This window comes from Pseudorca crassidens, chromosome 4, assembly GCF_039906515.1.
Source record: "Pseudorca crassidens isolate mPseCra1 chromosome 4, mPseCra1.hap1, whole genome shotgun sequence".
NCBI classification, from domain to species: Eukaryota; Metazoa; Chordata; class Mammalia; order Artiodactyla; family Delphinidae; genus Pseudorca; species Pseudorca crassidens.
In genome coordinates this window covers 104,336,431-104,349,626 of record NC_090299.1, presented here as the reverse complement: position 1 = coordinate 104,349,626, position 13,196 = coordinate 104,336,431, and the positions used below count along the sequence as shown (strand labels likewise).

At 38.1% G+C, this 13,196-nt stretch overlaps 1 protein-coding gene across 5 annotated transcripts in view; it reads right to left on the bottom strand.

The window, feature by feature from the left end:
* Positions 1-5,160: 5,160 nt before the first annotated feature.
* Positions 5,161-13,196, bottom strand: part of RUFY3 (RUN and FYVE domain containing 3) — an 83,075-nt gene continuing 75,039 nt past the window's right edge. For 4 of the 5 annotated variants that reach the window (XM_067736197.1, XM_067736196.1, XM_067736198.1 and 1 more), the window contains 4 exons: positions 11,811-11,875; positions 9,285-9,312; positions 8,450-8,518; positions 5,161-6,608 (listed from right to left, as the gene is read on the bottom strand). In XM_067736197.1, the coding sequence (XP_067592298.1) occupies positions 6,465-6,608; positions 8,450-8,518; positions 9,285-9,312; positions 11,811-11,875 (306 nt within the window). In that variant the 3' untranslated portion in view covers positions 5,161-6,464. Of the gene's footprint in view, positions 6,609-8,449; positions 8,519-9,284; positions 9,313-11,810; positions 11,876-13,196 lie in introns of those variants that run through there. The other variant, XR_010943061.1, reaches the window with a different exon arrangement.

The window sequence follows — 13,196 nt, the reverse complement described above, 5'->3', positions numbered from 1 at the left end:
TAATTTTAGCCATTCTGTAGATAGTGGTATTTCATTGTGGTTTTCATTTGCTGTCCCAATAAATGATGTTGAGCATATTTTCATAAGCTTATTGACCATTCAGATACCTTTAGTGAAATTGAAGTGCCTGTTTCTTATTTCTTTTAATCTTAATGTTTCCCCTTCCATTTCTTTTTTCCCTTCTTATTTGTTGAAGAAATGCAATAAACCTTTAGAGGTTTTCCACAAGCTGAGTTTCGCTGATGGCCTTTCAGTGATGTTAAATGAGCACTTTTCTATTGTGTTTGGTCTTTTTCTTAATTAATTGGCTTAATTGGCAGGAGACCTTGCAATGAGCTGGCTTTAAATACTGCCCCCCCCCACCCCCTGACAGTTTGTCACTTTATTTGCTTATCATGGCAGAAATTGTTTTTATGTGGTAGATTTCTTAAATCTTCCCCTTTTATGGCTTCTAGGTTCTGTGTCAGAATTAGGACATTCCGGTGAAATGATTTTGAAAGCACCTGGTGATAAAGCATGAAGTTGTGTAGCCAATGTAGACTGTAGAATATGGACAGCTCAGTGAAACCCACAAGGATCACCAAGGTACATTTAAGAATAAGCTTCTCAAATGATCCAGACTAAATTTGAAGCCTGTGAAACTTCACAAGTGTATTCAAAGACTTGTGATCCCAAAACATGCTTGGTTCTAACTGAAATAAAGAGGCTGTCAACCTTTCTGCCACTTGATGATGACATTTGGGAATAAAGACCAGAACTGAGAAACCAAGTTACTCAGAATTTCTGATAGGCTGGCAGTAATGCCATCCATTTCTTGTCCCCTCAAGAGAGCAAATGGGGGAATACAAGTGATAATATTGGGCTAATTTTTAACCTGCTCTAATTTACAGTAGTAAACTATTTGTGATAGACCTTATAATTGAATATGAATGATCCTAATCTGCTGAAAAGCAGCACCCCAAAATGGCATGGTAGTACTGCTGCCTGGAGACTTGTTCAGTCTTTCTACCCCACTACCCATTAGAGTCCTGAGTCCTCTCTCTTTACCAAGCTTAGTTATTAACTCAGGAATCTGACATCCTCAGCACTGCTTACAGTTGGTCTCTGGTTCTATTTTTAACTATGTTTACATTTCAAGATGATATGCTGTCTTTGAATAAAGTTTGTCTTTTATTCTAGGTATAGAAACTGTGCTTATCAGATCCTTGATTTCTGATTTGGTAGATTGACATGCTTGCAAAATCTCTTATACAAAAGTAATTAATGTGTTAACAACAAAATCAACTGTCCTCAGGAATGTTGAGAATAAAATAGAAAACCTCAATAATTGACAATCCCCAAGCTAACAAATGTCTAAGAATCATTAAGATTTGACCTGGGAGAACATTTGTGGGGTTATTAGGCTAAGTTATTAGAAAGATGCTTTACTATATATCAAAACATGCCACTTACTTCTGAAATATAATTCTTTAAAAAGGGCTACATTTTCTCTTGGGCAAAGCTGAAATGAGGCTGTAATATAGGCGAGGGCCCTGAGAGTTACTTCAAAATCATTAGGCCACACCTGGAGTCCTTTTACAGAATGGTTAAATTCCCTTTTAAGAATTTAAATCATACATTTTTCCCCTGACTTTCACTATTTTTTATTACTAGGTGTTTTTTATTTCCATTAAATTTTTTTTAAAAAAATTGAAGTATAGTTGATTTACAATGTTGTATTAGTTTCAGGTGTACAGCAAAGTGATTCAGTTATACATATCTATATCTATCCTTTTTCAGATTCTTTTCCCATATAGGTTATTAGAAAATACTGAGTACAGTTCCACGTGCTGTAAATTAGGTCCTTGTTGGTTATCTATTTTATGCATAGCAGTGTATATATGTTAATCCCAAACTCCTAATTTATCCCTCTCCACTGCTTTCCCCTTTGGTAACCATAAGTTTGTTTTCTATGTCTGTGGGTCTATTTCTATTTTGTATATGTTAATTTGTATCATTTTTTTTTAGATTGCACTAATAAGTGATATATACTTGTCTTTCTCTGTCTGACTTACTTCACTCAGTTTGATAAATCTCTAGGACCATACATGTTGCTGCAGATGGCATTATTTCATTCTTTTTTTAGCTGAGTAATATTCCATTCTTTATCCATTCATTGATGGACATTTAGGTTGCTTCCATGTCTTGGCTATTGTAAATAGTGCTGCAGTGAACATTGGGGTGCATGTATCTTTTCAAATTATCATACATTTTTATAACTTGACTGTAAATAATGAATGAACCAAGGACGTTGTGCTGAGCTATAAATCTGATTTAAAATCCTCATGCTGAGGAAAATTCTCAGATTCTATTTGGAAATAAACTGCATTTAGGGAGTTTAGTCAAGTTCTATTAGGTCAGACCTGTAGTTGTTTTGAGTATGAAAGCACGATTTTTAAAATTTAAATAAACTTTATTTCAAAATAGCTTGACATATACAAAAATGTTGCAAAAGTAGAATTCCTACTACTACCTCACCCAATTTCCCTACTGTTTACATCTTACATTCCTACAATATATTTGTCACAACTAACTTTAGTACATAACCATTAACTAAATTCCAGACTTCATTCAGATTTTATTAGCTTTTCCCTAGTATCTTTCACTCCAGGATCCCACATTACATTAGTCTTCGTGTCTCCTTAACCTCAGTCTTTCTTGTTTTTGATGACCTGACAATTTTAAGGAGTACTGGTCAGATATTTTGTTATATGTCCCTCAATTGGAGGTTCTTCTCATGTTTAGACTGGGGTTATTGGTTTTGCAGAGAAAGAATACAAAGGTGTCATTCTCACTGCATTCATCTTATCAAGGATTCATGTTATCAACATGACTTATCACTGACCATGTGAATTTTGATCACCTGACCAAAATAGTGTCTCCTAGGTTACTATAAAGTTCCTTTTTTCTCTTTCTATAGTCTCCTTTCTCGAAGTTACTAAGCACAGCCCAGATTCAAGAGGTGGGGAGGTAAGCTCCACTTACCTGAAAGAATAGTAGCTACGTAAATTATTTGGAATTTTTCTGTATAGGAGAGATGACATTTCTTCACCATTTATTTAATCCTTTATATTAATATGGACTCGTAGGTATTTTATACTCTGGGTAATAATCCTATTCTACGTTATTCTGCTCACATTTTTTCAGCTTTACTCATTGGGAGCTTTTAGCTTGTTCCTGTATCCCTTTGAGAATCAGCCATTTCTCCAAGGGGTCCTGGTTCCTTTTATTGGAGAATGATATTAGAAACCAAGGTTTGGTTTCTAATGAAAGATTGGGCATTGGGTGTGCCCAGTGCTACTGGGGTGTCGACTTCCAGACCCTCTCAGCAGATGGGGCTTTATGTCTGTGTACCAGCCATATACACATACATATCTAATTATTTTCTGTATCCGACTGGAAAGCATGGTACTTTAAAAATCGTGGTAAAATATACATAACAAACTTTACCATTTTAATCATTTTTAAGTGTACATTTTTGTGGCATGAAGTACATTCATATTGTGCAAACACCACCACTACCATCCATCACCAGAACTTTTTCATCTTCCCCCAACTGAAACTCTGTATCCATTTCCCCCTTCCCCAAGTCCTTGGTAACCACCATTTTACTTCATCTCTGCCATTCTACTATCTATGAATTTGACTGCTCTAGGCACTTCAAACAAGTGGAAACCTACTTGTCCTTTTGTGACTGGCTTATCTCACTTATGTCCTTAAGGTTCATCCATGTTGTAGTATGTGTCAGAATTTCCTTTTTAAGACTGAATACTACTCTCTTATATGTATCTGTCATATTTTGTTTATCCATTCATCGGTCAATGGACACTTGGGTTGCTTCACTTTTTGGCTATTGTGAATAATGCTGCTATGAATGTGGGTGTATGAATAATTGGTTCGAGTCCCTGTTTTCATTTCTGGGTATATACCCAGAAATGGAATTGCTGTATTAATGGAACTTTTAATTTCTTTATGAACCAACCACGATACTGTTTTCCACAGTGGCTGTAACACTTTACATTGCCACCAACAGTGCACAGGAGTTCCAGTTTCTCCACAAGTTTTTAATTTTGATGAAGCCCAACCTATATTTTCTTATGTTGCCTGTGCTTTTGGTGTCTTATCCAAGAAATTGCTACCAAATCCAATATCATGAGTCTTTCTCTTCTCTATGTTTTCTTCTGAGTTTTATAGTTCTAGCCCTTATGTTCAGATCTTTGATCCATTTCGAGTTAATTTTGTATATGATGTAAAGGTCCCTTTTAATATTTTTGGCATGTGGATATCCAGTTTTTCCAACATCAGTTTTGAAAATACTTTCCTTTCCTCATTGAATAGTCTTGGCACCCTTGTCAAAAATAATTTGACCATATATGTGGGGGTTTATGTCTATGCTCTCTATTCGATTGGTCACTATGTCTGTCTTTATGCCAGTACCATACTGTTTTGATCACTGTAGCTTTGTAGTAAGTTTTGAAATCAGGAAGTGTGAGAGACATTCAATTTTGTTCTTTTTCAAGATTGTTTTGGCTATTTAGGCATCCCTTGAGGTTCTACAGGAATGCTTCTATTTCTGCCAAAAATATTGGGATTTTTGATAGAGATTACATTGAATCTGTAGATGGTTTTGGGTAGTATCGGCAATGTTTTGTAGTTTTTGGTGTACAAGTCTTTTACCTGTGTGGTTAAGTTTATTCCTAAGTATGTTATTCTTGGTGATGCTAAATGGTGGAAAGCACAATTTTCAAGGAAGAAAGGCCTAACATTAAGTCGAGGTATTCATGACTTGGTCCCCTTGCTTTTGTGGGCAGCTGCACTAATAACAGATCTTTGGAGCTTTGTTTTATTAAAAAAAACAAAAACGAAATGCTGTATAGCTTATGTGCATTTCAAAATCAAATCTCAAGTGGTTAATTACTTATTCCTCCTTACATTCCATGTGGCCTCTTTTCAATTTAATTCAAAATTAATTATAAAATAACTTTTGCTAACTCAGGATAATTCCCCACATTATCTGTAGCACTTAGAACAGTGCTGGCACATATATGTGGTAAAAAAATAAGGAGAATGAAGAATCACAAGAAATAAATATTATTTAAAGGGAAAAAAATGACAACAAACGAGGCTAGAATTATTAGATTTTATTTTTCCCTAGTACTCTTAAAACTCAGCTTCACCAAGTAACAGGTCAGACCTCTGGAATAACAACTCTTTTTCTGGGCTGTAACCCTTTTCAGGAGACAGAATTTATCAAATATCATAGTTCCAGGATGTTTCCACCCCATAATTCTAAGCCACTTACAGAATCATATCTTCTTAGGTCTTAACTGGAATCAAACAATCTAGACACATGTAACATAATCAAAAGAGCATAAACCATTTCTTTTCCTTCCCCTGCTGAATGCACTTCCCTCTTTTTCCCCAAAGGGTTTGTTACTAAGAGATGTTGAAGTATTTTACTTTCCAAGAAACCTGCCTACCAGTTCTGAATCTGAGCCTGGAATAAGGGATCTCTTAATTCACAAAAGAATTTAATAAATATTCTAAGCTAATTATTCTCAGCCAAGACAAATTAAATTTGTTTTACTTTACACCCGACATAGCTTTGCTTCAATACTTCCTACTTGCAAAAGTCAAACCCTATCTTTAAAACCCCTTATAATTTCCATGACTGAGAGGGAAGAGGGAGTGGGGAAGGCGGGCTTGTTGTGTAGTAGGGGATTCTGAAAAGGGCAGATACTTAGTTTTGAAGTCACTAAGTGGAAAAACAGCAAAGGTTCTTCCTCCTTATTCCGATAATGAAAACACATGTAGGCCAGAACTAGAAAATTCTGGTCCTAAAACTATAATATATTATAATAGTTTTAAGTACATTCAAAATTTATATTACTCTTTAATTTATTTTCCCTGAGTTTGGGTTCACAGTTTGGTAGAGATACTTTAAAGAAGAGGTAGTTAGTGGGGGTAAAGAAGAAATAATGTTTGTGTCTAGCAGCATCTGGGAAAATATGTAACATCTGTCATTTCAATCTCAGTTAACAATTCTCTTTTCCTCTTGAATCTGAGAATGTAACAGAGGGATGATCGTTTTCCTTTTTATTCTTATCCGCCAAGGACCCTCTCTCCTATAACATCCACCCCAGTAGTATTATCACTATTCATAAAAATGAACAGCCCTTCCAAATGCTCCAAAGTGGGGTTGTTTAGATTTAGCAGAGAGGCTCAACTGAGTAACTTTTATTCATACAGTCATTAGAGAAAATGAGCAAAATTCCAGTACTGCCAACCACTGCCTTTTCTCCCTGGACCTGGTTTATTTAAATCATTCCTGTCAATTCTTGAGTTGATTCTAAAGTCTGGGCTCTAGGGGATCCTGACATCTAACACAGGTAGGGACATTTTGGTCCAGATCTCAGACTCCAGTCTTACAATGGGCTGCTGGAATATTGTTTCATCAGATGCTCATGACAGGGATTGCAAACTCGCTCAGGCTTGATACTTGAAGGAAGAGGCAGTTCGTTTGTTGAGCAGGCATTACAGAAGGTTCCTCTGCAGTTCTTACACACGTTCTACAAGGAGAGGGGGAGATCAAGTGGGTAACAGAAGAGCAGGGCATAAGGATGCAAGGGATATAAGAGGCCAAATATGATAGATGCTCAATGTCTAATAAAATACTGGCTGAATGTGTGCTGTGTGCCACACAGTATCTAACTAAACAATCTGTCTACAAAGAAGCATACAGTCTAGTTCTTAGATTTAAATGAAGAGAAGCATTTCCACAGAATGCAAATGAACAGATACAATAATTATTTATCTTTATAATATATACTTTCATTTATATTCACCTTTAGGTGGGCTAATTCTAAAATTAGTTTGCAATTACCCAAGCATACTTCAAATAAGGCAGGCAGTGACCTAGCCATGGGTAGGGTTGGGTAACTGACATAAGATTAAAAACTTTGCTGAGCATGAACTGAAAGTATAATTTCTAATACACTGATGTGCTCAGTGCTTTCCTGTGATGCTCTACAAGCACATCCTTTGGGGTTATCACTGCAGCAGGAGCACAGCTTCCTGCATCCTTTTTATTGGGAAGTTAGTCTCTTTATTAAGCATTTTGAGTCTTTAGTGGCCAAACTGTGGGACAGCATGTGGGTCATTATGGCAGTGCCACTGGTAAAGCTGTGATAGGTTGGTGCACACATAGCTCCAAGGGTCCCTATTTAAAGGCTGTGAAGAATGATTTCCCCCCTAAATAATGCTACTTTTCCCCAAACAATTCATCTTCTTGAGGGTGCAGCAGAGCTGGGGGGGTCATTTTTATTTGAAAGCCTGGGAGGAATCTTCCTCTGACATATTGCAGTTAGTTTGCATGGCTTAGAAAAGAAAAGCCAGAATTAGATTAGCAGCTTCTTCTGTTTGGGAACACATTTCTCTAATTACAACTTCCAATTCCATAAAGGCAGTTTATCTTTATCTGCTTCTGCTAATTTAAGACTAGGTCATGCTACAATTTTGCTTGTTAAAATTTAGCAGGATTGCAAATGGTGGCACGCAGGTTGTAACCCAGAATTTAGGCACGTTTCCTTCTCTTCTAAGCACTTGTTTCTGACATTCATTTGTCCATAACATTTCTTGAGCATTTACTATGAACTGGGTACCATATTAGGTGCTGGGGGATCCTACTGTGAACAAGGCACAGCTATGGCTGTCAAAGACACTTAACTTTTCCTGCATGCTTCCTTCACCCTGCTGACTCTAGGATAACAAGCTGGGTAGGGGTTTAGGCAGAGACCCTTGAGGATCCAAGGGGAGAACAAGTGATTTGGTGGAGAAAGAGCTCATTTCCCTCTCAGAGGCTATTTCCCCAAATAATTCAAAGAACCCAACCCCCCACCCCGCCCCAACCTATCTTCTCTGTACTAAGCAGGATGGAGTACTGGAAGGTGTATAGACTTTGGAGCCAGAGTCAGGTTGCATCTGGGCTTTCAGTAACTGGGATAATGCACTTGACACCTCTGAGCCCAAGGTTCTTTATATAATGATGGCACAAGGGACACAAGCTTAACAAGAACAAGGACTTGGGACTCGGTCTACATTTTGTTCATTACTCTTTCTCCGGCACATGGAATAGTACATTCCGCATAGTAGGCACTCAATAAATATTTACTTACAAATTTATGTTTGTTTTAAATTACTTATATAGTTAATTTGTATTTAATATTTTAATGGGGACTTACTAACATGACTTAATAGGACTGAAAAAAAATAGGTACACACTAAATGCTTGCTCCTTTTGCTTTTCTCCCCACTCTCTGCACTCTATACAGCGAAGTCCCTATCGTGAGAAGCGGCTGGTGGTGCAGTGGGTGTCCCTGTGAAGAACCTGTTCATTTCTCGCCACTGTTACCTTTGTTAGACTGCAGTCTTCCTGGCACAGCTGACACATCTGTGGCTTTTCGGAGGGCAGCGGCTGATCCTAAACCACACAGTGAGCCGGTTAGTTTCCCTTAGCCCCGGAAAGACCAGTATTTTCAGAATATGCATTTTTTAGTTACAAAATTAACATAATCACACTACAGGCTATCTGGAAACTAGAACAAATTACATACAGTCTCACCACCTTATATACAACTCTGATAATCCTATCATTATCCTTGGTGCTCTTTTAATTTTTATAATGAAGTAACGTGATTTTATCTATATAAAGAAAATTCACGTATATAAATGTAAAAAGCTAAAAAAAGGAAGCCCCATCCCTCTTGTCTTATTCTATCACCAAGAATGGAGGGAGTAGGCATCATTATATCCTAATAGATAGATGACAGCAGTGACTCAGACATAGTAGCATTTATCAGTTTTCTCATGGAGTTGTCATCTACCACTATATTTGTAAATGTTTGGTTATTTCTAAGTGATCAATAAGTATTTTTTCTCTTCATTTTATATAAGGGAAGACTAACGGAAAGGGAGGTACACTGAGCTCTCAGGTCCCTTGGTATGTCAAAGAGAATCTCAGATAGGAAGTTAAGAGCTGCTGTTTACTTAGTAAATTGCTCCAAACTGTACTACTTCCTGTGAGCGTTTCAGCCAAATGCATGTTTGTTCAGGATATTATTAAAAGGATGGGAAGCAGAGGCCTGTATGCATTCATCTACCTCCCTTGCTGCCTCGTGTACAGCTAGGCATGGTCCAGCCAACTATTTAATTTATACAAGGTGTTTTAGGACAGGAGACTCAGTTACCTGTTCATTCACAGGGTGAGACGGCAGCCTACAATGGGAAAGTAAAAACAGTAACTAATAGCAACATATTTCCTTTTTAATCATTTCAGAAGCACACAAAAAGCAATACCATGGTTCTTTTATGTTGCTGAGACCAAAGTAATTATTAATGTTGACCTCCAAAGAGAGGAAATTTTGGTTGTTAAATCTATTACTAGAATATGATCCTACATTATGCTAGTAGCTTCCTGTTTAAAAATAGATTGGAGTTACATTTTGTTTCCTTTTTACTACCAAGAAAATAGTGGTTATGTTTCCCAACCTGTAAAACGTCAATGGCCAAGGCCATACTTTTAATAGCTTTTTTCCTATCCAATATTATGGAAACCTACCCATTATCATATGTCACGTATTAGTCCCTTCTCCCACGTACCCATTCAGATTGAAATATTGCTTCATGATACCAGCTGAGCTAACCCCGATCTTCCCAACTTGGAACAGAACTTATACAAGAGGAGAAGCAAAGCCTCCTCCTCAGCAAAGCCTCAGCTCTGGGAAAAACAGACCACAGATCTACAATGGTTCCAGTTCTCTTTGGTTGAGTGGCAGTGTGACCATCAGTGTTACCAGGTTTTCAGCTGTTCCTTGGACCACAATCCCAGGAAACCTCGGTATGTTTTAGGATTGCAGTTCTGGCCAGGATAGGCCCTGGCAGCAGCTATTATATAGTGCAGAGACAAAGGGCTTAAAAACAGAAGACATGATAAGGAGAGGCAACTTGGGCCTCTCTGTGGACCTCAGTTTTCTCACCTGTAAGGTAGGAATGGATGATTAAACTTTTGTAAGGAGATAATGAATGTGACACACTTTTTAAGCTGCAGAGCACAATACAAATATAAGGTAGTACACTTGTCCCTCCCTATCATCAGGTTCCGCATCTGTGGTTGGTTAAATCCCCACATGAGCAACCCACAGATACAGAGAGCCCATTATATCCATTGTACTAGGCCATTTTATGTAAGGGGCTTGAGCATCCATGGATTTTGGTATCTGAAGGGGCTCCTGGAACCCTGGATACCGAGGGACAACTGTATCATCTTATATTCCCAGGGCCTAAAATCAGAACCTGGCATGTAAGACCCTCTTGAATGTAAATGACTTGACTTTAGTCTGGAACGTGGCTGACTCTGAAAGGCCCTTTTGAGCCCTGGTTAATTTTGTGGTCTAATTCCTTCCCATGGCCCATGCTGATCTATAATGTTAGATGGACTGTAGTTTAATAAGGCTGGTCCTAGATCAGACCATGTTCTTTGGGAGTAAACTTAAAGGTACTGGAATCATTCTGGCCTTGGAGGTGAGGAAGAGCAGTTTAGGCTAAGTACCTGCAAAATCAGCCTACTGTTGGACTGTGTGATTTATCTTCCCCAGCAGCTAGTTTTGCTCCAGATGACACCCTATCTCATTCTTAAGGCATTAAAGGCTGGACAGGTACAGCTGCCAAAAATGTATACTGTATAGGTCTCTCAAAATCCCTCTATGGTATCTTTCCTTGATAATAATCTATTTTTGTTGTTGTCATTAATAATAGACTTTAAATTTTAGAGCAGTGTTATGTTCACAGCAAAGCTGAGCAGAAAGGACACAGATTTCTCATATATTCTGTTGGACCTCCCACCCTCCAGCCATTATCAACGTTCCACACCCGAGTGGTACCTGATGTTACAGTCATTGAACCTAAACTGACACATCATAAGTCATAGTTTACCTTAGGGTTCACTCTTGGTGGTGTACATTCTGTGGGTTTGGACAAATGTATAATGACATGTATCTATCATTATAGTGTCATACAGAGTATTCTCACTGCCCTACAAAATCCGATTCATCCATCCACATCCTCTAAGCCCTGGCAATCACTATCTCCATGGTTTTGCCTTTTCCAGAATGTCACATAGTTGGACCTTCTTCATTTAATACAGTGGCAGTATGTAATGTTTTGTTGTTAAAATAATTGTTAAAAGTCAACTTCCTTGGAACGATCCCATGTTCTTCGTTGCGGGGAAATGAGATGAAGAGTTAAGAAAAAGGAATAAAGCAAAACTGTTTTTCTCCTTAAGACAAAAAAAGTGAGGGAAATTAGAGTATTTATTTGAAACATAGCTGCCTTTCACTTAGTACTTAGGTGGAAACAAGTCATGCCCAAGTACATTTAAGAACCTAGGAAATCCTATGGTTTGTGCTTCATTTACTTGTCCTACTGATCCAGTAAAGATTAGATTAGACATAATCCTTTAAGTGACAGTTTGGGGATTAACCAGGGAAGAATCAGAGGACAGCTTGATCACCTTTCTTTCTTTCTTCTGGAATGGACTAAATGGTTTAACATCTGGCTTGTTATTTATTCACTCCCCCTTCAAAATGTCTTTCTGAAATATTAATATTACAAGTCAGTGTCTGGTCTGTGTCATTGCCAGTGTATATCAAAAGCTCCCTTTTTCCCACCACCCCAAAATAGCTTTATATCCTAGTTAATACTTCATTAATAAACACCTGTGGCTTTCTTCCAGGGGCTTTTTTAGTTTAACATTTTCCTCTTCAATTTTGTGCTTCTCATCCTGCCAAAAGAAAACAGCCCAATTTATTAATTATTCAGACCGCTAAACAATGATGATGCTGCAGACATTTTCTTCTATATTGTCTTAGCTTGGGTATAAAGCTAAGCAGCTTTTTTTTTTTTTTTTTTTTGCGGTACGCGGGCCTCTCACTGTCGTGGCCTCTCCCGTTGCAGAGCACAGGCTCCGGACGCGCAGGCTCAGCGGCCATGGCTCACGGGCCCAGCCGCTCCGCGGCATGTGGGATCTTCCCGGACCGGGTCACGAACCCGTGTCCCCTGCATCGGCAGGCGGACTCTCAACCACTGCGCCACCAGGGAAGCCCTTTTTTTTTTTTTAATTAGGGAAGGAGTTTAACTTTGGAGATATTTTCCATCATTCTTTGTTCCAAATAGTTTCTTAACAAATGATTCTGATAGGGTTTGCAACAAATGATTTTCAGAGTAGATATTTTCTTTAATGCTTGAGACTCAAATGAAATTCAGAATGTATCGTATTTACTTACAAAGTGGCTTCAAGGTATCAGTTACTTCTTAGGAAAAAAAAAAAAGAAACAAAAACATACACACACACAAACCCCCAGCTGAGCTCTGGACAGCTAGTGAAACCGAGCATGGCCATGTCCAGCAGACTGTGTAATCCTCTAGACGCTCGGTCAAGTATTTGCCTCAGTATCATGACAACTTCTATAGCCTATACAACTCGAGGGGTTTTCTACTCTGAAGGACCAATGGAAAATTCCAAACTGCATTTCTACCAATGCTGCTAAGCCCTGCCTGGGCAGTTTTGGGGGGACAGATTCTTCCTGTGGCACAAACACTGCTGTCTGCCTTGAACTCCTTGCCCATCAGCCTCTAAAAGGAGCATGTACGTTCTCAGACCACTCCTGGAAAGGCTCGCACTGCACGGCGATTCAAGATTGAGAAATCTAAGGCCTCACTGGAAAAACAGGATAAGACAGGCCAAGATTTTAAGTAAATCTCTGTAAGCCCTTATACGTAGATTTTATGTTCACTAAACTAAGATAATAAAGACAGCCTGCTACAGAGAGAATGGTTCTTTGCACATGTTACATTAGAGGTGTAATAAATTTCCGTTCACCACTTTTCTACTCTCCAGCAAATTAGCAGCTCACTCTCTAGAAATTTTAAAAAGCTTATAAATTTGTCCTGCTTTGTTATATATAATATTTACAAAGAAGGTATTTTTTTCCCTGTATTTGACAGAAAAAGTATTTCACGCTTTCCTGATTTTATTATTTGAAGAGAGTGGCTCGGTTTCCTGGGTCCCAGAGATGATCGTAATCCAATGTTAGATCTCGCAC